Consider the following 25,739-nt stretch of genomic DNA (forward strand, 5'->3'; position numbering starts at 1 on the left):
TTGGAAGTTTTTATCTCAAAAATTTGGTTGGAAAGCCATAGTTCATTGACCTTAATGAATGACATTGTTCATTTCTTTGATTTGAAGGTATAAGTTTAATTACATTTCCTTTCTTCCTTCTTTTTCCTCATTCATAAATCTTCTTCCCCTACCTCTTTTGTAGATTAATTTGATTGGCATAGAGCTTATAAAAGAGTTTCTTAGACTGGCCATCAAATTATTGAATTGCATATCGAGGCTGACAAATGGAAAGAACAATTTGAAGGTCTTCCACTTGAAAAGGAAGTTCTTGCAGAAGAGAATAACGCTTTGGAGAAACAAATGAGAATGGTTTCCACGGAGGTAGCGATTGAAAAAGCTTCTTCCAGTCAAGTCGGGAAGGATAAGGATAGACTGGAATCCTCTTTTGCTGAACAGCTTTATAAGGCTACTGAAGAGATAAGGGGTTTAAAAGAACTCCTTAATCAAAAAGAGGTTTAGGCGGGTGAATAGGTTCAAACACTTACGCAAGCTCAGGAAGATCTCCGCACCTCTACAGATAAAATGTAGTTCTTGGAAAGTTCTCTTTCCCCTTTGAATACAGCCTATGAAGCCTCGGAAGCAGAAAAGAAGAGCTGAGAGCTGAGATTGATCAGTGGGAGAAGGATTACGAGGCCCTTGAGGATAAGTTATCGCTAGATGTTAGTTGGGCTTTTCTGAACACTCGCCTTGAGACTTTAATTGAGCCAACCAGGAAGGTTTTAACCTTAATGTTGATTTACTAGGGCTAAAGAAGTAATTGATAAAACTCAGCAATGTCAAAGCTTTTCCACTGCTGAAGACGAAGGTTCTAAGGGTGATGGAGATGGACTTGTTCCTGGCGGAGCTGATTTTCAAACCTTTTCTCCCCAAGTTGATACTTCTTCTCTCGTTGATGATGCTCCTTAGATTTTCTCCTTTTCCTTACTCTTTTGTTGGCTTTTATTTGGAACTCCCTTATGTTGCTTTTTCCTTAGTTTAACAACTTTTTGGAAGGTTTGTTTTTGTTGCCCTTGTCTTTTTGGGGTTAGATGACAAATTTATCACCCTTGTTTTAAGGTTAATATATAAATATTTCGGTTGCTTTTGCCGCATATTATGCTCTTTTCCCTTTTAATATTCGAGCTTTCTTTTGCATTTAAAAATGCATTAATAATTTGTGACTTTGATAAACACGAATTTTTATAAAAGAGGGCCATTTTATGTTAACGACACTGATAAAATAACGTCTCATTTTCATATTGGTGCAAATATATAAAACATAAAGTAGACATGAAAAGAGAAGTAATTTGAGAAAGTTTTATGTTATGAACTTTCAAATAAATTTCATGCATCATTCTCATAACTATTCATACAACACAATCATAACTGCTTTCATTGTAGCAGGTTTACAAATATAAATTCGGGTCTATTATCCCATGACTAAATTTTAGTCCTTAACCTAAAACTCATGGGAACATGGAATATCTTGCATTCTTTTTGCGAGTTTGAACTCCTTTGAAAAAATTTCAAGCTTTCAAGGATTTCTTCAAGGTTTCTGACTCAGGCTGAACTATGCCTTGGGTTGTTTTTGCTTCCTTCTATATGTATAGTCCCCCAGTGTTGGAGCTTTGAAGTATAAAATCTCGAACACTGGATCACTCATTTCTTTTGGTCCATTACCAAAAAAGAAAATACGAACAGGGCTCAGAGATAATTATTTAGATGATGACTGCATAACCCCTTTTCCATAAGAAAAATTGTAACCTAGACCGGAAATAACTCATTACTCCGTGTGTCTTTCGGGTTTAATATCATTATTTGGTACGGGTACCTTTTTGCCTATCACCTAAAATTATTAGTAAAATTCAAAAGAACAAAATAAAATTGAACTTGCGTGATACCTGATCGTGGGTATTTTGCTCGTCTAGAAGTAATACTTCTTCAAATGAACTGTATTCTAGTTCGATGGTAGCACCTTGCCATCTATGGTTTCTAACTTGTATGCTCTTTTTCCAGCGATGCCTCGAACCCTATATGGGCCATCCCAATTTGGGCTCAACTTTCCTGTATTGGCCGCTTTGGTTGACCGGAAAACCTTTTTGAGGATGAAGTCCCCAATCTTGAAGTACCTCAAATTAACTTTCCTGTTGTAATATCGTTCAATCATCTGTTTTTGAGATGCCATTCGAATTAATGCTGGTTCTCTCCTTTCTTCTAATAAATTCAAATTTACCCGCGACTCCTCCTTATTTGCCTCTTTGGTATCATGCGTGTCCCTCGTACTTGATTCACCTATTTCCACCAGAATGAAAGCTTGTGCATCGTATACAAGTGAAAATAGAGTCTTACCCGTACTAGTTTTTGTTGTTGTTCGATAAGCCCATAATACCCCAAGTAATACTTCTGGCCATTTGCCCTTTGATTCTTCTAATATCTTCTTCAAGTTATTGATAATAACTTTATTTGTTGATTCAGCTTGTCTGTTGGCCACGGGGTGGTAAGGTGCGGATGTAATCCGTTTAATCTTCCAACTTTGAAAGAATTCTATGATTTTCGTGCCTATGAACTGTGGGCCATTATCACATACGATTTCCTTTGGAATCCCAAATCGACATATAATGTTTCGCCAAATAAAATCCCTCACTTCTTTTTCCCTCACCTATTTGAAATCACGTGTTTCTACCCATTTTAAAAAATAATATGTTAAAACTAACAAAAACCGTACCTTTCCTTTAGCTTGAGGTAACGACCCTACAATATCCATGCCCTATTTCATGAAGGGCCATGGTGATATAACTGAATGCAATAGCTTTGCCGGACGGCGCATGTTATTGGCATTTATCGCACCTTGCTACGAAGTTTTCAGCTTCTTCTTCCATTTTTGGCCAATAATATCCTGCTCTTATTAATGTCTTCACCAAAGATCTTCCCTCGATGTGATTGCTGTAACCCCCCCCCCCCATTTACTTCTCTCATCACATACTCCATTTGTGATGGATCAAGGCACCGTGATAAAGGTCCACCAAACATCTTTCGATACAAATTCCCACGAATTAAGCAGTACCAAGCAACTTTTTGCCGAAGTAATTGTGACTTCTTCTTGTCCTTAGGAAAGATACCATACTACAAAAAGTTCACAAATTCGTTTCTCCAATCCCCAAGTTATATTATTAAAATTTACCTCACTCTTGACCTGGTCGAGTGCCGAATGAAACAAATGTATCACAATAGCATTTTCTTCATTTGTTACATCCGCGATGGATGCGAGATTTTCCAACGCATCTGCTTCTGCATTCTCTTCCCTAGGTATCTGCATGGCCTTCCATGTATGGAATAACCTAAGCAATTCTCGTACATTTTCCAGGTATTGCTGCATTCATGTTTCTCTTGCCACGTAAGTCCCCTGCATTTGGTTAACCACCAACTGCGAGTCACTTTTGATCACAATTTGTTCTATACCAAGTTCTCGTGCCAATTCCAAGCCTGCAATCACAACTTCATACTTTGCCTCATTGTTAGTGATTGGATAACATTTTATTGCTTGTCTTATGACTTCACCTGAAGGTGGAATCAGAACAATTCCTAAACATGCTCCTTTAACGTTCGAAGAACCATCGGTAAATAGGGTCCAAGTCCCGGATTAGCTCCGGTAAATACCTGTAGTTCCTTTTCTGTTTAATGAACTAAATTCGTGCTAACATCCGCTACAAAATTTGCTAAACCTTCGATTTTATTACAGTTTTGGCCTGATATATGATATCATATTCACTGAGTTCTATTGTCCGTATAGAAATATGATGACATTGAAAATAAGGTCTTAACTTTTTAGATGCCATAATTAATGCTAAAGCAAGCTTTTCGAAGTGTGGATATCGTGTCTCAGCATCTAGTAAAGATTTATTAACATAATAAATTGGGGATTGTTTACCTTTATCCTCTCATACCAACACCGTACTTACCGCCACTTCTAACACAACGAAGTAAATTAGCAGCCTTTCACCGTCTTTTGGTTTGGCTAGCAAAGGCGGATTTGATAGATACGACTTTAGGTCCTTGAGAGCTTGTTGGCACTCATCAGTCCATTCAAATTGATTCTGCTTTTTCAATACTGAAAAGAATTTAAAACTTTTTTCTGACGACTTTGATATAAATCTCCCCAGGGCTGCTATCCTCCATGTTAATCTCTGCACTTCTTTCTTGCTCGTGAGTATATCTGGTATTTCCTCGATAGCTTTGATCTGCGCAGGATTCACTTCAATACCCCTATTAGAAACAAGAAAACCCAAAAACTTACCTAAAGCCACACCAAAAGCACATTTTTCAGGATTTAGCTTCATATTATACTTGCGGAGAATCTCAAAAGTGTCTGACAAGTACTGAAAATGATCTCCCGTTTGTGTTGACTTGACTAACATATCGTCTAAGTAGACTTCCATAGTTTTTCCCAGGTGTTCTTAAAATATTTTAGTCACCAATCTTTGATATGTGGCTCCAGCATTTTTCAAGCCAAATGGCATGACTTTATAATAATAAGTCCTCTTGTCTTTGATAAACAAAGTTTTTTCTTCATCTAGAGGGTCAATTTTTATTTGGTTATATCCTGAATATGCATCTAAAAACTCAAAAGTTCATGTCCTGCAGTAGACTCAATTAATTTATCTATATACGGTAAAGGAAATGAATCTTTAGGACAAGCCCTATTTAAATCAGTACAATCTACACAAACTCGCCATTTTCCATTCCTTTTGGGAACTACCACGGTATTAGCTAACCATACATGGTACTTTACCTCTCGTATTGACCCCATTTTTACATATACTCATAATTGTTGTTATAATTAAAATTGAGAAGGTTTTTGTACCTCATCTTGGACCACTTGATTTTTGAAGGATCCCTGATTCCTCTTCTTTTGCTTGAAAAGTGGGTATAATGGATCCTCATTTAGTTTGAGGGTCATTACTTCCGGTGGTATACCTGTCATATCTGAGTGCGACCAAGCAAAGCAATCTTCGTTAGCTTGTAAAATTCAATTAACTTACCTTTCATTTTTAGGCTTAAATTTGCTCCAATGCAAACTTTTCTGTCTGGCCAGTGTACAAATAACACTATAGCTTCGAGCTCTTCAGTAATTGTCTAAATATTTTTATTTTTTTCTGGCTCTTGAATAAATATCGGGTCTCGAATCAACATCAGTTTGTCCTGGTGTGTCTTCAGTTGAGGTCTTTGTAACAACATCCTCAACCGAATTCTGTAGTTGCTATTTCGCATCTACATCATTGGTTACCGTGCTTGTAATCACCACTAAGTTGATACTTCTTGAAGCTTGCTGATCTCTACGAATTTGACGAATTCCCCAATGTGAAGGAAATTTGATAACTTGGTGCAATTTGGATGGGACAACGTCCATATCATGAATCCATGGTCTTCCCAGAATTATATTGTAGGCCATGTACGCATCTATCACGTGGAACTTTGTATCCTTGACAACTTCTTCTGTGAATGTGGTGAGTACAATTTCCCCTTTCATGATAATGCTTGAATTATCAAACCTGGACAAGGTCCGCGCCTTTGGTATCACCTTATCATTTACTTGCATTTCATTCACCACCCTCAGTAAAATTATGTTCACTGAGCTACCTGGATCAATCAAAGCTCATTTTACGTTAGTATCATGTACAAGTAAAGATATTACCAGTGCATCATTGTGATGAATTATCAAGCCGTCCACATCCTCATTATCGAATGTTAGACTATCACCATCCAAGACCTGGCGAAATCGCTTCTCGTGAGTAACCGTGACTTTTGTCGGCTTATTGCAGCTGTATAGGTTACTCCATTGACCTCATCTCCCCCGGTTATTACATTGGTTGTTCTTTTGGGTGATGAAGGTTTTGGTGGCTCTTGTTTGTTCTTCATATATGATTGTCTTCCTTTCTCACTGAACAAATCAGTAAGATAACCTTGCTTCAACAAATGCTCGACTTCTCCCTGCAGAAGTCTACAATTTGTTGTTCTATGGCCATGATCGTTATGAAACTCGTACTAGAAATATGGATTTCTTTTCCTTGGATCTGATCTAATTTCTTTAGGCCACCGCACCTTATCCCTCATACCTCTTAAAACAGCTACTAACTTGGAGGTGCTGATATTAAAGCTGTAATATCCTATCCTCGCTTGCGTATTGGAATTATTGCTTCGGGCATCCCGTTCCTTTCTGAACTTAGATGAAGAACTCATGTCTTTTTGCCTTGGTCTTGAGTCGAATCGTGCGCTTTCCTATTTAGATCGAGAATCTCGCCCAGCAGGTCCTATGTACGGCTCGTACCTATTTTTACCGGACCTTTTTTTCTGATACTGCACGTCTCGATCCCGCTCCTTCATCGATCCTTGGTTGTGCAACCGTATCTTCTTTTATCTGCAACTTCGTATTGTACCTGTTGTACACATCGTTCCAAGTTTTTGTTGGAAATTCTCGCAAACTTTTCTTCAGCCTTCTCGTGGCTTCTGAACGTTTCTCGTTCAAGTTGCTCACGGATGCCATAGCCGCCCAGTTATCAGGTACTCAAATTAACATCATCCTCTCCCACTGGAATTTGTCTACGAATTCTCTAAGCAATTCTGTATTCCCGTGTTTAACCTTAAAGATGTCTTCCATCCTTTTCTCAACTTTTTGAGTTCCCGAATGTGCTTTTATAAATGAATCTGCAAGCTCAGCAAAAGAATCAATAGAATTTTCAAGTAAAAGAGAATACCATATTAATGCTCCCTTTGTGAGCGTTTTACCAAACTTTTTAACCAAAACTAATTCGATTTCCTATTTGGTTAAGTCGTTGCCTTTCACGCCAGTAGTGAATGCAGTAACGCGATCTCAAGGTTCAGTTGTTTCATCATATTTGGGAATATCAGGCATTTTAAACTTTTTAGGAATTGGTAAATATGCTGCACTTGGCTTCCAGGGTTATTGTGAGTACTTGTCAATATATACCCCTTTGATTACGGGTGGTACGCCAGGTATCTATTGTATACGAACATTTTGTTCCTTCAACCATTTCTGCAAAGTTAGTACTAAACTTTGTAAATTAGAATTATTTAGAGTACCTGACCCTCCATCACGGGATTCATTAGGATTTTCTCCACGTCCAGAATTATCAAGCCTTGAACGCGGGTTCTCCAAAGTTGATGTATTAACTGGTAGAGGAGTTTGCGCTGCATTAGGTAATCCTCTAGCAAAATCTTGCGCTGCATTATTCACATGCTCCACAATCAATTGCTTTAGGGCATCTTGCTCCACAGTTTGGTCGTCTCCCTGTTGATCATCAGCACGAGAGGTGGACCTTGCAGGCGAACTCCCACGTGACTGTTGGGGGCATCCCGTTGGTGTGTGGTGAGGTGGTGTTGCACCTTGTTGGTTCAGCTGGTTGTTGTCATTAACAGTAGACATATTTGATTATTAAAGATTGTAAAGTGAAGAGGTTATTAGATTTCAGTAACGGAACCAATTTATTTAACCAAAAATTAATTTCGCGGCAAAGTCAATATCTAGAAGAAATCGGGTTACTGATAACCAAGATTTACTTCACTTTCCCAATAATTTTGGAAGAATAGATCAAAGAATGAAAATGATTGACAAAGGAAAATAAGAAATGAGTTGATAATCACTCCCAAAAATTAAGGCTTAAAACTTGGAGAATAAAGCAAAGAATAATAGTGTGCGTTTCAATAATGATCGTAACTTGCCCTTACAAATGAGATTTGTGTCCTTATATAGGGACATGTAATTATAACGGTTTGCACACTTAATTTGGGCTCACTAATGGTATTAATTGTATTGATTGCCCATTACCATATGTAACCGTAACTGATACATTTATGACTAAAGATTCCTTGTAACTGTACCGATTTCCCTTTCTTATTTACTTCAGGTTCGTGTATTTTCTTTTCTTTGCAGCCTTCATTCATTTTGCTCTTGGTTCTCCTTTAACAATTGTCAGATCCGGTTCTTTCCTTCATATAACCCTGTAGGTATTTCTATCGTGCCTTTTCTGCATTCCTAATTCGTCTTAATTTAGAATGTCACTTGTTCTTATATTGATGTTCCATGTGTCACACCCCATCAGTTTGTTGATAATCCACGTGTCATGTCTTTTTTTCATTAATATAGAAAGTAATGCAAGCAATGTGAGAGGTCCCAATCTTATCAGTAGAACAGTTGATTGGGAAACAAACTTACATTAGTTGAGAAAGAAAAGTCACATACCCGAAGGCTAAAACCTCTAAGAAATTTACCGTTCTCATCAACAACAATAATTCCCATATTTCCAATCTGGCATTCTCTCTTGCTATTCCTGCCTCTTGGCTGTTGTTATTACTATGCTTTTGTATACGGTCGAAATAAATTTCGGCATTCGTACGATTGATCAAGTTCGAATATAATCGATCGAAGTAATACTTCGAGATGGGTTCCGAAGATGGTACAAACAAACTTCGAGTCTGAGGGGCCGATCAATGTACAACTCGATGTTATAATCAAGCTCGAATCCAAATCGAGCTATGATGCAAAGTAAAGTTGTCGAGCTTATGATCCAGAGACCGACCGACATTGACCCCAAATCAATTCAAGGGTCCGAGTCAGAATCGAGCTCAAGCCAAGATCGAAAACTCGAGTCAATATCAAGATTATAGACAAGAGCAGTTGTAATCCTACTAGAGGAGAGAATCTTGGCAGGAATTGTGGAAAAGCTGATCTATCATGGGTCTCCCATTACGTATTTTTAATTATATCTAAAGTAAGATCCCTCTACTATAAAGGGGATAGTTATCATTTTGTAGGGGGCAAGTTTCATGCTTACATTGTAATCCAAGCACCATATTCTCCCGTAGTGAAGAGTTGTTCTTTCAAGCTTCTTAAATTGATTCCACTTGTTTAGTCCTAAAATTCATCTTCTTTACGACCTTATCTATTTCGCATTCTTTGCAATCCATACTTGACATTTTCATTTATCCTTACGATTTGTATTAAAATTGCACCATATATCCTTAGAACTACGTACAAATTCAACTCTATCCGTTGTTCGGGTAAACAACTTTATAAGTATCCTTTTCAAAATTATATTAGGAGAATTCAAAGGGAAAACAAATTTTCGCATCACATGATGTGTTTCTTAAGGAGTGCAAAGATGATCATGTAGTTCTACCAGCAAAAAACATTATGGCAAAACTGTGGGAACACAGATGTAACAGACCAAAATTTGGATTTTAAACGGCAGTTAACTAGACTGATAGAAGAATTTGCAGTCTAGTGTCAGCTTGTTTAGTATCTTTACCTCCCTCCTCTTCCCCGGCCACGCCCATGTCCACTTCCTCTTCCTCCACCACGACCACCTTTGCTATCGTTAGCATAATGTTTTACTTGCATGTTCGCTGGAAGGGGTTGTATCTGATCTAAACACTTCCTAAAGCTAAAATCATCCACAGAATCATCCTCCCTAACAACAAAGAAGCAGCAACTTTTGAACTGTGGCTGAAATCGGATTTGGAAAGCGCGAACTCCTGTACGAATCTTCTTCTCTGGTTCTGAATGGCCCTTCTTAAGTAAGTCAAGTAGCACCATGTGCTAATACTGCGACACCAAACCACAAAATATAAGTGACCAAGATCATCATATCAAGTGCTCAGATGTAAGTAATAAATGTAACATCCTGTTATAAAATAAAAGCAATTTAGTAAAACATGAACAAGACATGTTGATATGAAATAAAAGCAATTTAGTAAAACATGAACAAGATAGAGAGAAGGAAGAGAGTTTCATCTTCAATTGTGTGTATTTCCTTATCTATTACAAGACATTTATATAAGATAAGAACGATAACTAACTACCAATCAAACAGCTTTACCAATCGACAACGGAGCCGGTCTTCAAGATGAGAACAATAACTTGACATCCAGTACCGAAAGACCACGTGTAAACGCCGTCGGAGCTCGAATCGGAGCGTCGATAGATATCAATTCATATGTAACCATTGAGGCAAACCTACATTCTGAACCCAAAAATAGCATTCATTGAGGCACTCGGCCCGCAGCTCAAGATACCCATAACGTCGAGGAAAATGGCATTAGCTTGCGTATGATTTTTGAAATGTTGCAAGCTCAAGATGCAGCAATAGCTCAGCTGCAGCTCCAAACCCATCTATAAAGAAGGCCGGATCCCAATCCACCTCGAGAAGTCACCCACAGAATGGAGCCAGCCATAGTGAAGTCAAATGAGCTAGAATCGGGGACTACTCCCGAAATTGCTAAATTGCTCGAGGAACTCACAAAGCGAGTCGAAGCCAACGATAAAAAAGTAAAAACTTATAACTATAGGGTCGATCAGATCCCGGGAGCTCCACAAATGTTAAAGGGGTTGGATTCAAAATAATTCGTGCAAAAACCTTTTCCCTCGAGCGCAGTCCCGAAACCAATCCCTAAAAAATCTCGTATGCCCGAAATTCCCAAATATAATGGAACGACCGATCCCAACGAGCACGTCACTTCTTACACATGTGCTATCAGGGGGAATGATTTGGAAGACGATGAAATTGAATCTCTGTTGTTAAAAAAATTCGAAGAAGCCCTCTCGAAGGGAGCAATGATTTGGTATCACAACCTACCACCAAATTACATCGACTCGTTCGACATGTTAGCATATTCTTTTGTGAAAGCACATGCCGACACCATAAAAGTCGCAACAAGGAAATCATACCTCTTCAAGGTAAGACAAAAGGATAACGAGATGTTGAGGGAGTTCGTATCTCGTTTTCAAATGGAATGAATGGACCTGCCACCAGTCACAGATGATTGGGCTGTTCAGGCTTTCACTTAAGGTTTGAATGAATGAAGTTAGACGGCTTCACGGCGGTTAAAGCATAACCTGATCGAATACCCAGCCATCACGTGGGTCGACGTGCACAATAGGTACCAATCAAAAATTAGGGTCGAAGATGACCAATTGGGGTCTGAATCCGTTGTTCGAAGGGATATTAATCGAGAACAAGGTCCGATTGGGGATCGATACCGACCGTACAATGGAAACCGTAGAATCAGGGAATCGAGACATAACCTTGGACAAAGTAACAAGAGAAGTGATCGAGTTCAAGGGTCCCGGGGGCTGTTGAACAGAAGTAAGTTCGATAGGCTTGTCGGATCTAAGGAAGCACCTCGGTTATCGGAATATAACTTCAGCATTGATGCACCCGCCATCATTTCGGCTATCAGACGCATCAAATACACCAAACGGCCTCGACCCATGCAGACCGATCCTGCCCAGAGGAATCCCAATCAAATGTCCGAATATCATGGTACCCATGGCAACATAACGGAAGATTGCAGGCAACTAAGAGAGGAAGTAGCCCGGTTATTCAACAAAGGGAACCTTCGAGAATTTTTAAGCGATAGGGCGAAGAACCATTTTTAAAATAGGGATTTCGGCAAGCAAAACGAACAAGAAGAACCACAGCACGTCATTCACATGATCATCGGCAGCGCCGATACCCCTCAGGGACCGGTGCTTAAATGCACTAAGACATCGATTGTGAGAGAAAAGTGATCTCGAACTCAAGATTACACACCCATAGGAACTTTGTCCTTCAATGATAAAGATGCAGAAGGAGTCATACAACCTTAGAATGATGCACTGGTAATATCCGTACTCATGAATAAAACTAAATTTAAGCGTGTGTTGATTGATCCATGTAGTTCGGCCAACATCATCAGATTGAAGGTCGTAGAACAACTCGGCCTACAGGACCAGATCGTACCCGCAATCCTGATTCTAAATGGATTCAATATGGCATATGAAACTACCAAAGGCGAGATAATTCTACCGATAAACGTGGCAGGGACCATCCAGGAAACAAAGTTTCACGTGATCGAAGGCGACATGAGATACAACGCCCTTTTTGGAAGGCCATGGATCCACAACATGAGAGCTGTACCTTCGACCCTACACCAGGTCCTTAAATTTCCAACATCGAGAGGAGTCAAAACAGTGTACGGAGAACAGCCAGCCGCAAGAGAAATGTTCGCCATCGAGAAAGAGAAACCAATATCCTCGCCTTCGCCAGTAAAGGTATCGGGCTCAGAAAGGGAACGAGATACCAAATAGCAATCACAGACATCGGCTTTGACCTGACCAGATAACCAGAAGACCGAAGAAGATGATGATCAGAGAATCCCTCAATCCTTCATGATTCTCGATGATTCCGACACTACCAAATCAACGATTGAGGAATTGGAGCAAGTCACACTAATCGAGCACTGGCCCGAACGGAAGGTATACCTGGGAACGGGGTTGATCCCCGAACTCAGGAAGAAACTTATTCAATTTCTTATCGATAACATTGATTGCTTTGCCTGGTCCCATTTAGATATAACAGGGATCCCACCGGACATAACAACGCATTGGCTAAGCTTGGACCTTATGTTCAGACCGGTGAAGCAAAAGAGAAGACCTAAGTTTGAGGTAAAGCACGCATTCATAAAGGACGAGGTAACTAAACTTCTCAAGATAGGGTCCATTCGGGAGGTAAAATATCCTGAATGGTTAGCCAACGTAGTTGTAGTGCCTAAAAATGGGAACAAACTTAGAATCTGTGTGGATCATAAGGATTTGAACAAAGCATGCCCCAAAGATTCCTTTTCGCTGCCCAACATCGATCGCATGATCGATGCCAAGGCCGGCCACGAGATAGATATCAATTCATATGTAACCATTGAGGTGAACCTACATTCCGAAGTCGAAAATAGCATTCATTGAGGCACTCAGCCTGCAGCTCGAGATACCCACAACGTCGAGGAAAATGGCATTAGCTTGCGTATGATTTTCAAAATGTTACAAGCTCAAGATGCAGCAATAGCTCAGTTGTAGAGCCAAACCCAGCTATAAAGCAGGCCGGAGCCCAATCCACCTCAAGAAGTCACCCATAGAACGGAGCCAGCCATAGTGAAGTCAAATGAGCTAGAATCGGGGACTACTCCCGAAATTGCTAAATTGCTCGAGGAACTCACAAAGCGAGTCAAAGCCAATGATAAAAAAGTAAAAACTTATAACTATAGGGTCGATCAGATCCCGGGAGCTCCACCAACAATAAAGGGGTTAAATTCAAAATAATTCGTGCAAAAACCTTTTCCCTCGAGCGCAGCCCCGAAACCAATCCCTAAAAAATCCTGTATGCCCGAAATTCCCAAATATAACAGAACGACCGATCCCAACGAGCACGTCACTTCTTACACATGTGCTATCAAGGGGAATGATTTGGAAGACGATGAAATTGAATCTGTGTTGTTAAAAAAATTCGGAGAAGCCCTCTCGAAGGGAGCAATGATTTGGTATCACAACCTACCACCAAATTACATCGACTCGTTCGCCATGTTAGCAGATTCTTTTGTGAAAGCACATGCCGACACCATAAAAGTCGCAACAAGGAAATCATACCTCTTCAAGGTAAGACAAAAGGATAACGAGATGTTGAGGGAGTTCGTATCTCGTTTTCAAATGGAATGAATGGACCTGCCACCAGTCACAGATGATTGGGCTGTTCAGGCTTTCACTTAAGGTTTGAATGAATGAAGTTAGACGGCTTCACGGTGGTTAAAGCATAACCTGATCGAATACCCAGCCATCATGTGGGCTGACGTACACAATCGGTACCAATCAAAAATTAGGGTCGAAGATGACCAATTGGGGTCTAAATCCGCTGTTCGAAGGGATATTAATCGAGAACAAGGTCCGATTGGGGATCGATACCGACCGTACAATGGAAACCGTAGAATCAGGGAATCGAGACATAACCTTGGACAAAGTAACAAGAGAAGTGATCGAGTTCAAGGGTCCCGGGGGCTGTTGAACAGAAGTAAGTTCGATAGGCTTGCCGGATCTAAGGAAGCACCTCGGTTATCGGAATATAACTTCAGCATTGATGCATCCGCCATCATTTCGGCTATCAGACGCATCAAATACACTAAACGGCCTCGACCCATGCAGACCGATCCTGCCCAGAGGAATCCCAATCAAATGTGCGAATATCATGGTACCCATGGCAACAGAACGGAAGATTGCAGGCAACTAAGAGAGGAAGTAGCCTGGTTATTCAACAAAGGGAACCTTCGAGAATGTTTAAGCGATAGGGCAAAGAACCATTTTAAAAATAGGGATTTCGGCAAGCAAAATGAACAAGAAGAACCACAACACGTCATTCACATGATCATCGGCAGCGCCGATACCCCTCAGGGACCGGTGCTTAAATGCACTAAGACATCGATTGTGAGAGAAAAGTGATCTCGAACTCAAGATTACACACCCATAGGAACTTTGTCCTTCAATGATGAAGATGCAGAAGGAGTCATACAACCTTAGAATGATGCACTGGTAATATCCGTACTCATGAATAAAACTAAATTTAAGTGTGTGTTGATTGATCCAGGTAGTTCGGCCAACATCATCAGATTGAAGGTCGTAGAACAACTCGGCCTACAGGACCAGATCGTACCCGCAATCCTGGTTCTAAATGGATTCAATATGGCTTGTGAAACCACCAAAGGCGAGATAATTCTACCGATAAACGTGGCAGGGACCATCCAGGAAAAAGTGTTTCACGTGATCGAAGGCGACATGAGATACAACGCCCTTTTTGGAAGGCCATGGATCCACAACATGAGAGCTGTACCTTCGACCCTACACCATGTCCTTAAATTTCCAACATCGAGAGTAGTTAAAACAGTGTACGGAGAACAGCCAGCCGCAAGAGAAATGTTCGCCATCGAGAAAGAGAAACCAATATCCTCGCCTTCGCCAGTAAAGGTATCGGGCTCAAAAAGGGAACGAGATACCAAATAGCAATCACAGACATCGGCTTTGACCCAACCAGATAACCAGAAGACCGAAGAAGATGATGATCAGAGGATCCCTCAATCCTTCGTGATTCTCGATGATTCCGACACTACCAAATCAACGATTGAGGAATTGGAGCAAGTCATACTAATCAAGCACTGGCCCGAACGGAAGGTATACCTGGGAACGGGGTTGATCCCCGAACTCAGGAAGAAATTTATTCAATTTCTTATCGATAACATTGATTGCTTTGCCTGGTACCATTTAGATATAACAGAGATCCCACCGGACATAACGACGCATTGGCTAAGCTTGGACCCTATGTTCAGACCGGTGAAGCAAAAGAGAAGACCTAAGTCTGAGGTAAAGCACGCATTCATAAAGGACGAGGTAAATAAACTTCTCAAGATAGGGTCCATCCGGGAGGTAAAATATCCTGAATATTTAGCCAACGTAGTTGTAGTGCTTAAAAAGGGAACAAACTTAGAATGTGTGTGGATTATAAGGATTTGAACAAAGCATGCCCCAAAGATTCCTTTCCGCTGCCCAACATTGATCGCATGATCGATGCCAAGGCCGGCCACGAGATCCTTACTTTTCTCGATGCCTATTCCTGGTATAATCAAATCTAGATGAACCCGGAAGACCAGGAAAAGACTTCATTTGTCACCAGATATGGAACATATTGTTATAATGTGATACCCTTCGGGCTAAAAAATGCAGGAGCTACTTACCAACGCCTAGTAAATAAAATGTTCGAAGAACAAATAGGTAAATCAATGGAAGTTTATATTGATGACATGCTAGTTAAGTCCCTGCGCGCAGAGGACCATTTGACCCATTTGCAGGAAACGTTCGAGATTTTGAGGAAATACAACATGAAGCTCAACCATGAAAATATGCTTTTGTGGTCGGTTCGGGCAAGTTCCTCGGCTTCATGGTGTCAAATCGGGGAATCGAGATCAACCCCGATAAAATCAAGGCCATCGAGGACATCACCATCGTGGACAGCGTGAAATCCGTACAGAGGCTAACGGGACGGATTACAGCCTTAGGCCGATTCATTTCGAGATCGTCAGATCGAAGTCATAAATCTTTCTCTCTACTCAAAATAAAGAATGATTTCGCTAGGACCCCGGAATGCCAACAAGCATTAGAGGAATTAAAACGATATCTATCGAGCCCGCCATTACTTCATACTCCAAAAATAGACGAAAAACTTTGTTTGTATTTGGTAGTATCCAAAATCGTAGTAAGCGGTGTCCTAGTTCGAGAAGAGCAAGGTATGAAATTTCCTATTTATTATATAAGTCGGACCTTAGGAGAAGGAGAAACTAGATATCCGCACCTAGAAAAATTGGCACTTGCACTGATAGGCGCCTCTAGATAATTAAGACAGTACTTTCAATGTCACCCCATATGCGTATTAACCACTTACCCTCTTCGTAGTATTTTGCACAAGCCCGAACTATCAGGCCGATTGGCCAAATGGGCAGTCGAACTCAGTGGGTACGATATCGAATATCAACCTTGTACGGCCATCAAGTCTCAAATTTTAGCAGACTTCGTGGCCGATTTCCCACCAACCCTCGTACCCAAAGTCGAAAAAGAACTCTTGTTGAAATCAGGTACGTCATAGGGGGTATGGACCCTTTTTACGGATGGGACTTCGAACGTGAAGGGGTCCGAGCTAGGCATAGTTTTAAAGCCACCCACAGGTAACACTATTAGGCAATCTATTAAAGCTACCAGGTTGACTAACAATGAGGCTGAGTATGAGGCCATGATTGCAAGTCTCGAGCTAGCTAAAAACTTGGGAGCAGAAGTCATTGAAACCAAGTATGACTCTTTGCTGGTGGTAAATCAAGTAAACAAAACCTTCGAAGTTTGAGAAGATAGAATGCAAATGTATTTGGACAAACTGCATGTCACTTTGCACCATTTCAAACAATGGCCTTAACAACATGTTCCACGAGAGCACAACAGTGAGGCTGATGCACTTGCAAATTCGGGATCATCGGTCGAGGAAGGTGAATTGAGCTCTGGGACTGTCGTTAAATTCTTGAGATCTGTGATCGAAGAAGGTCATGCCGAGATAAATTCTATGAGCTTAATCTGGGATTGGAGAAACAAGTATATTGAATACTTAAAGAACGAAAAGCTCCCATCGGACCCTAAAGACTCAAGGGCTCTACGAACCAAAGCTGCTCGATTCACGTTGGCTTTAGATGGAATGCTATACCGAAGGACATTCGATGGACCATTGGCAGTATGCTTAGGTCCGGGAGATACCGATTACATCTTACGTGAGGTGCAGGAGGGTACTTGTGGGAATCACTCTGGTGCCGATTCATTAGTCCAAAAAATAATCAGGGCTGGGTATTATTGGATCGATATGGGCAAAGATGCAAAGGAAGTTTTTCGAAAATGTGACAAATGTCAAAGGTTTGCACCAATGATCCATCAACCCGGAGAGCAACTTCACTCAGTCCTATCTCCATGGCCATTCATGAAATGGGAAATGGATATTGTCGGCCCTCTGCCATCAACCCCAGGTAAAACTTAATTCATTTTATTTATGACTGACTATTTCTCTAAATGGGTTGAAGCACAGGCGTTCAATAAAGTAAGAGAGAAAGAGGTTATAGACTTTAGCTGGGATCATATCGTATGTTGATTCGGGATACCTGCCGAAATAGTGTGTGACAATGGGAAATAATTTGTCGGTAGCAAAGTGACAAAATTTTTCGAAGACCACAAAATAAGAAGGGTATAATCAACACTGTATCACCCAGTGGGAACATACAGGCTGAATCAACGAACAAAACTATCATTCAAAACCTAAAGAAGAGGTTGAACACCGCTAAAGGAAAATGAAGAGAAGTCATACCCGAAGCCCTTTGGGCATATCGAACAACATCAAAATCTAGTACGGGGCCAACCCCGTTCTCCTTAGTATATGGATCTGAAGCCTTGATACCAGTTGAAGTCGGCAAACCCAGTGCCAGATTTCTATATACAATAAAAGAATCAAATAATGAGGCTATGAACACTAGCCTCGAGTTATCGGACGAAAAACGAGAAGCTGCTCTCGTCCAATTGGCCACCCAAAAGCAACGAATCGAAATATACTATAATCGAAGAACCAAGCTCCGCCATTTTAAGCCCGAGGACTTAGTGCTAAGGAAAGTCACCCTCAATACCCGAAAGCCAAACGAAGGAAAACTTGGACCGAACTGGGAAGGACCATATCAGGTTCTCGAAAATGTTGGAAAGGGATCATACAAGCTCGGCATTATAAGCGACAAACAACTATAAAGCAATTGGAATGCGTCGCATCTAAAACGATACTACTGATAAGGTACGACCCTCCTGTATTCGTTTACATTTCAAAACTAAACCCTGCAGAAGTTCGATCAGGAGCTAAGATGGATCCTTCAATACGAAGCCTTAGGTATGAAAGCACGCGTTGCACTCTTTTTTCCTTAGACCGGTTTTATCCCAAATGGGTTTTTCGGCAAGGTTTTAATGAGGCAACCAATGATCATGCTGTACTTGGAAACAATACGACAGTATCCGAGGCCTTTTTACAATCGACCTCGAATAGTGGGGGGCATTAGCCCTCAAATATATCAAGTTCTGATGCAAGAAAGTTATTTCATGACAACAGGGTTCCAATAGGAAAAGTTGTAAGAGCCAAATGGTCAAAATGAACCATGCTCGTGTAGTTGGCCCGAGCCCTGACGTAAAACACGAACACATGTATAATGACTTGCAAAGAAAGTTCTCTTCTTTACCGATATCTTATATCCAAGAAAAAATCCTTTATTTCGAAATTTATTATGCAAACAGGATCGAGTTCGAGCAAGTACTCACTCGACCATTATGCCTACGGGCTACATTATTTTGAGTTCGAATCATTCACTCGACTACTAAGCCTTTGGGCTACTATTATTTCGAGTTCGAGCAAATACTCACTCGACCATTACGCCTACGGGCTACATTACTTCGAGTTCGAATCATTCACTCGACTTCTAAGCCTATGGGCTACTTTTATTTCGAGTTTGAGCAAGCACTCACTCGACCATTACGCCGACGGGCTACATTACTTCGAGTTCGAATCATTCACTCGACTACTAAGCCTACGAGCTACTTTTATTTCGAGTTCGAGCAAGCACTCCCTCGACCATTACGCCTACGGGCTACATTACTTCGAGTTCGAATCATTCACTCGACTACTAAGCCTAAGGGCTACTTTTATTTCGAGCTCGAGCAAGCATTCACTAGACCATCACGCCTACGGGCTACATTATTTCGAGTTCGAATCATTCACTCAACTACTAAGCCTACAGACTACTTTTATTCCGAGTTCGAGCAAGCACTCACTCGACTATTACGCCTACGGGCTGCATTACTTCAAGTTTGAATCATTCACTCGACTACTAAGCCTACATGCTACTTTTATTTCGAGTTCGAGCAAGCACTCACTTGACCATTACGCCTAAGGCCTACATTACTTCGAGTTCGAATCATTCAATCGACTACTAAGCCTACGGGCTACTTTTATTTTGAGTTCGAGCAAGCACTCACTCTACCATTACGCCTACGAGCTACATTACTTTGAGTTCGAATCATTCACTCGACTACTAAGCTTACGGGCTACTTTTATTTTGAGTTCGAGCAAGCACTCACTCAACCATTATGCCTACGGGCTACATTACTTCGAGTTTGAATCATTCACTCAACTACTAAGCCTACGTGCTACTTTTATTTCGAGTTCGAGCAAGCACTCACTCGGCCATCACGCCTACGGGCTATATTATTTCAAGTTCGAATCATTCACTCGACTACTAAGCCTATGGGTTATTTTTATTTCGAGGTCGAGCAAGTACTCACTCGACCATTACGCCTACGGGCTATATTCCTTCGAGCTCGAATCACTGGCTCAACTAATAAGCCTAAAGGCTACATCACTTCAAGTTTGAGTAAAGCCTATGTTGAGACAATCACTCAACTCGACCACTAAGCATACGAGCTACCTTATTTAAAGTTTGAGTAAGCACTCGCTCGGTTATAGAGGCTACGAAGTCCAAATTTGATTAAGTTTTTTAAATCCTTGTGAAAATATTCATAAGGCATGAATAAAGTCTTCACAAGACAAGAAATAAAACAGAAGCAAGTCGGCAAAAAAAAGGGATATTTTTATATACAAAAAATTGTTTACATGATTGATTACAACGTAAAAATTAAGGACTAAGCTTCCTAGTCATCCCCAGGAGCGGTCTCTTCTCTATCGGGTTCCCCCCCCCCCTCCCATTCTCGGACCTGCTGTTACTCCCATTGTCATCATCATCGTCATCGGAAACCAAAACTTTAGCATCGGCTTCGAGTTCTCTGGCCCTTTTTATCTCTTCAGCAAGGTCGAAAACTCAAGCATGGATCTCCTCAAGGGTCTCCCTCCGAGATTGGCATTTAGCAAGTTCGACGACCCAATGTGCTCGAGTATCGGCGGTCTCGGTTGCCTCTCGTGCTTGGACCTGGGTAGCTTCAGCATCGTCCCGATAGACGGCCACGAGTGCATCCACATCGGCCTTTGCCTTTTCGGCGTCAGATGCGGCCTTGGAAAGTACAGAGGCCAATCGAGCATCGAGCTCCTCTATTCTTCTTGCTTGGACAGAGCTTTTCTCCTTCATTTTTTGAAGTTGGTTTTCGACCGATGACAATTGGGCTCGAGCAGTTTCTTTCTCTGCAGCAAAGCGGTCAATTCCTTCTTTTCACTTCAAAGACTCCGCTCTTATCACATCGACTTCTTCACGGAGCTTAGGCGATGTGCTTTATCTTTTTTTTTCATACCAATTTGATGGTAAATATTGTCTTGTTCTCCCTTTTTATAATTACCATAGTGATAACTATTATTATTTTGGCCTTTCGCACGCCCACTTTCCTTGGTCAACCACTTGTCTTTATTTAGACTTATCATGCACTGCTATCATATTCACTTCGAGAATGGAGCAAATCAAGTGGGACAAGCTTCCTTCTTTTACATGAAAAATACATTTTTTTTTTTAGTTATTATTATTATTATTATTATTGTTATCAATATGGTGCATTAGGACTCAAACCCAATGCCTTACCCATATAAAGGCATGTTAGGCCATAATACATTGGAACTTGAATCCAACGTCTTTTCATCAACATAGTGCGTTGGGACTTGAATCCATCGTCTTACCCTCAATGTTTGGCATAATAGGCCAAAATTCACTATGACTCGCACTCGAGCCTTTAAAATATTATTACTTCATAATTATAAGCATAAATAAATTAACTTTCAAGAAGACATATATAACTATTTCAATCTTGAAACAGTTCCTCTGCAACAAAAATGCTAGTTAGGATATATACAAATTTGTTTTTGTAAATGATACAATCACTTTTACATTTTAATAAATTAATTAGGGGAAAGGTGCAAACAACCTATAACCACTTATATTTCAAAGACTATAAGAACTTCACCAAAAAAATCCAATACGGAGGAATGAGCCTTATATTTCTAGCAAAAATATTTAAGGCTTTATGCATAACCGTGACTATTATAAATTATAACTATAATGAGTTTATATTGATTGTATATTCAAATGCCAAATTTGCAAGGTACCGTGAAATCGCTACATATTTGATAATTTTGCTTTCAATGAAATACATCATGTGATGGTAAAAATATTATTACTAAATTACCTTAATAATTATCTAACATAGTATGTAAACAGTCAGAACATATATATACGTTGGAATACTATATTTGTCCTATAAGAGATGTAGCAAAATAAAGACATACCTTTCCAATTCTTTATTTCACTGGATACAATTGAAAAAAATATTTTAACTAAACACTACACATAAAGTTAATGCAAATATATGAAAGTATGAATGGGTTTAGATGGATGTAAAACTTATCTTTGTATTATCATCCAAGACATTTTTCATTGTACTTGATCTCATTGGCTGCTTATAATTTATATAGTTTTGATGTAGAAGATCATGAAATGAGCAATTCGTGCTGATAACGTGTTATAAAATAAAAGCAATTTAGTAAAACATGAACAAGACATGTTATGAAATAAAAGCAATTTAGTAAAACATGAACTAGAAATGGAGATAGAGAGAAGGAAGAGATTTTCTTCTTCAACTGTGTGTATTTTCTTATCTATTACAAGACCTTTATATAGGCATAAAAAGTGAAGAAAAATATGTCATTAAGCGTAGAAATATGTCATTAAACATTTGAGAAGATCACGGAGGAAGAGTAGACATCCATCATAATTTAATTTTTCTTATAACACATCCAAATATCTCATAATGCCAAGAATTAGTTCCAAAATGGCAATCCATGAAAGCTGAATCGTAGTTCCAACAGAGAATCCTTATGAAATCGACTTTCTTGTACAGTAAGTAACTAATAACTCCCCTCTAACATTATGACTAATACAAACCATATACATTTCTGAGCAAGTATTTGACGTCGATATCAGTAAACAGATTATCATTCTGATTGTAATTAAATAATCCCAAAATGAGCAACATCTTCTTATTAGGCCATAGAAGGATTAACAAGATAATCAGAGGCAAGCAAATGATTATCCCAGTTAATATTCACAGGTAGTTGTTTGTTGTCAAACAAACATATCCTAAAAGGATGTACAATCGAATACCTCGAAATGTTAAAGCCTTTAGACTAAAGTTAGCTTTTAGAAGGCAAATTATTATTATAATACCTAAGCAATTCATATTAGTGAGCAACCAGAGGCGGAGACAGGATTTGAAGTTTATGAGTTCAGGATATTAATCCGTTTAAGTTATTGGGTTCCAAATTGATAATTTATTCATATTTAATGGATTTCTTAAGACAACTACATAGTTTGGACCAAAGCTACTGGGTTTGGCTGAACCCGTGTCTCGCATGCTAGCTCCGCCTCTGTCACTCGTAATGTATTCCTTGATGCTAAGAACACGGAGTAATTTGACGACGATATCAGTACAATATAATGCAATTTGATGCTTAAACGAAATTTACATTCAGAATCAGAATCTTAAATGTAAAAGATCCTAAAATGCCCCATATATCTGAAGTCCATTCCGCTATTACCGTAGATAATCAACTAAATCGGACAACATAAGAACAGGGTAAAAACAATCTATTGTTTTACACTGTACTAAAGACACAAAGCACCAGCTCATTTTGTGAAATATGCTGAATAAATGGCATCTTTACAAATAGGATATTGACAAACAATGCATATTTTACCTAGTTGAGATTAAGTTTGAGAGTCCGGGAATGAATGAGTTTTGCAGGAATATGATTTCACAAGTTAATTACAAAATTTATGTACATTAACAGAGTAAGAAAAAAAGAAAAGGTAAATAATTTTTTCCTATCTTAGAAGCAAGTTGGATTTGACTGATCAGTTATGCATTTTTACTATGTCCAGAGTTATGCAATCCAGATATAGACAGGTGAAACGACGACCAACATCTCAGGAGCATACTCCATCTTAGCGATGGGTAGTATTGCTGAGAACAATAGAGCAAACACAAAACAGAAGTTGAAATTGTTAAAGGCATTCCTCAAATAAAACGATGGCCCTTCAGTACAGTAGAAATGAGTTTCACCACCCTCTAAAACATTGTACACAAGCAAGTTGGTAACAAAGAATGTCCACCGTTTATAGTAGCAGCAGTCAACGAGAAGTGAGAGTACTTAGAACAATTTGTACAAGAACTCTGAGTCATCAGGCAGCACATATATGTGCTCCAGTGAGGGAAAAAAGCATGCCAGCAGCACTAAAACGGGCAAAGCTAATAGGTTAAGTGGAATTTTGAAATATCACAATTTCAGAAGGTGCAAGTCTCAGCATACCTGGATGAGCTGATTTCGATGATTGTCCAGCTGCAACAAGGTAACTTGCGTCTTAGTATTAATAAAGAAGTTAAATCAGCAATGAGTAACCTGAATATTGATATAGTACTCTGTGTCATCAATATATTCCTGCAACTGGATAAAGAAACACCAGTATCACTATTTAGTTCGAAATGAATTCATTATTTCGTTTTTATGTATCTTTCATGGCAGCCAAGTTCCTGCATGCTCTATTCATTTTCTTACTGTTATCAACTTGTTCATCGTGCTTTCAATTTGCACAAAGTAAGCCTGCAGAAGTATGCAGTTTTTCAGCACATGTATGTCGTGATTATTTCCAAAAGTTCTGATAATACTAACTTCAAGCAACATCTCAACTTCAAACGACTCATCTCCGAAACAGAAAACTTGACCCTTTCATTTGATAAAAGCAAATGCTCTTCATCCCCATCTACATATTTCACCTGCATTGGACTCAAAACTTGTTTCATACCCTTACCCGTCAAAGGATCAAACAAAATTTATACGAAAAGGAGCCAGAAAATCAATTACACGACCAGAGTACCAATCAGCATCTAATGGCCAATACACCTACCAACAAAGACTCTGCAATTAGTCTCTTAAACTACAACAACAACAACTCAGTAGAATCTCACTAATGGGGCCTGGGAAGGGTAGTGTGTACGCAGACCTTACCCCTACCCCAAAGGAGTAGAGAGGCTGTAAAGACAAAACGACAAGAGGATACAACATTAGTATCACCACAACAATCATAGAAAAAATAGGAACACCATGAAATGCAGAATAAAGATGCAAAGCAAAAAGTACACAGCACATTCTAAACATTCTAAGTTTGATCAATTCACACCTTACATTGTAGTCCAATAAATTTCTTGGGATCAACTCCTTCAAAACTCAACCGGTAAACCGCACAAACCCAAATACTTTCATACATGATAACACATACATACGAAGCATAAAATTGAACATGGGAAAAAAAGGTACCAAACCCATTTCTTGGTGCGAATTAACCCTGAGCTTTTGCTACTCAAGTGATTCTTTAAAACAGAATTTTCTTTTCGCTTCTTAATGTTGTTACCCCTAAAGTTAGAATCTTTACAGTCATTATTACAAGCACTATTTCGAGTTTCTCTCAAACAAAACTCATTCAACATAACACTATCATCCACTCCCAAATTTGCCAGCTCCGAACTACCCACCTTCCTCCTCTTCTTCTCCTTCTTCTTATTATTATGCTTCACAATCACTACTTCATCATCTTCTTCCTCATTGTCCCTCTCACTCTCGACACACATATTCACTACTTCTAAATTCCCCACCTTCCTCTTCTCCTTGTTCTTTATAACTACTTTGTCTTCTTCGCCCTCGCTTCTTTATATGCCCAAAGTTTCATTTCCTAGAGCTGTGGGGAAATCCTTTTTATCTGAGTGTCTCCCTGTTGCCTGAATAGATTTTTGCTGTGCTTAAGCCCAACTCCACAAGCAAAGTTATCGAATTAAAGGAATTTGCTTGTGATTACTAATTAAGACTTACAATGTACATACAGGACTTAAACTCTTTATGAATAAGTAATTACGTATTTGAATAGGAGCAAAACTGAATAATTAGCACATTTTCTGTTAAATAGCTACAATACACTAACGTAGTCGAAAGACATCAACCTCTTATATATTGATGTGACCTTTGCAAAAACTGAAATATTTTCTGATGAAAAACAGTTTAGTAACAAAGTGAAAAATCTTTTTTTTTTCAACAGAATTCTTCTTATGAAACAAATAAATCAAATTGTCGCAAGAATCTGTAACACAAGCAGAAAGATCTGAATTCACAGTTTTTGGCAGTGCTCTTGTGTTAGTTTTATCCAAACCTGTTGAGGCTGTTCTTGGTCCAAAATACAATTTGGGCCTGGCACTTTAACTTTTAGAAAACCACAAAATA

The 25,739-nt window shown here is 39.5% G+C and overlaps 3 protein-coding genes across 6 annotated transcripts; all 3 read right to left on the reverse strand.

Annotated features, from left to right (window-relative positions):
• Positions 1-1,957: 1,957 nt before the first annotated feature.
• LOC117279530 (uncharacterized) lies at positions 1,958-4,436 on the reverse strand. The gene is made up of 4 exons (XM_070176550.1): positions 3,960-4,436; positions 3,182-3,310; positions 2,968-3,123; positions 1,958-2,593 (listed from the first exon to the last, which is right to left on the reverse strand). Exons 1-4 carry the CDS (start codon positions 4,434-4,436, stop codon positions 1,958-1,960), a joined length of 1,398 nt encoding a protein of 465 aa, XP_070032651.1.
• A 4,649-nt stretch (positions 4,437-9,085) lies between these two features.
• On the reverse strand, positions 9,086-25,625 carry LOC104107830 (magnesium transporter MRS2-7). 4 transcript variants are annotated; one of them, XM_018774699.3, is made up of 5 exons: positions 24,141-25,625; positions 24,027-24,071; positions 23,871-23,915; positions 23,781-23,810; positions 23,184-23,704 (listed from the first exon to the last, which is right to left on the reverse strand). In XM_018774699.3, exons 1-5 carry the CDS (start codon positions 24,150-24,152, stop codon positions 23,540-23,542), a joined length of 297 nt encoding a protein of 98 aa, XP_018630215.1. In that variant the 5' UTR covers positions 24,153-25,625; the 3' UTR covers positions 23,184-23,539. The 4 variants fall into 4 exon arrangements, with proteins under 4 accessions (XP_033514977.1, XP_018630215.1, XP_070031210.1 ...); XM_033659086.2 differs by lacking the exons at positions 23,184-23,704; positions 24,027-24,071 and adding an exon at positions 9,086-9,619; XM_070175109.1 differs by lacking the exon at positions 24,027-24,071.
• LOC138892808 (uncharacterized) lies at positions 24,479-25,096 on the reverse strand. The gene is made up of 2 exons (XM_070176551.1): positions 24,786-25,096; positions 24,479-24,500 (listed from the first exon to the last, which is right to left on the reverse strand). Exons 1-2 carry the CDS (start codon positions 25,094-25,096, stop codon positions 24,479-24,481), a joined length of 333 nt encoding a protein of 110 aa, XP_070032652.1.
• Positions 25,626-25,739: the final 114 nt, after the last annotated feature.

Source organism: Nicotiana tomentosiformis, chromosome 5, assembly GCF_000390325.3.
Source record: "Nicotiana tomentosiformis chromosome 5, ASM39032v3, whole genome shotgun sequence".
Lineage (NCBI taxonomy): Eukaryota > Viridiplantae > Streptophyta > Magnoliopsida > Solanales > Solanaceae > Nicotiana > Nicotiana tomentosiformis.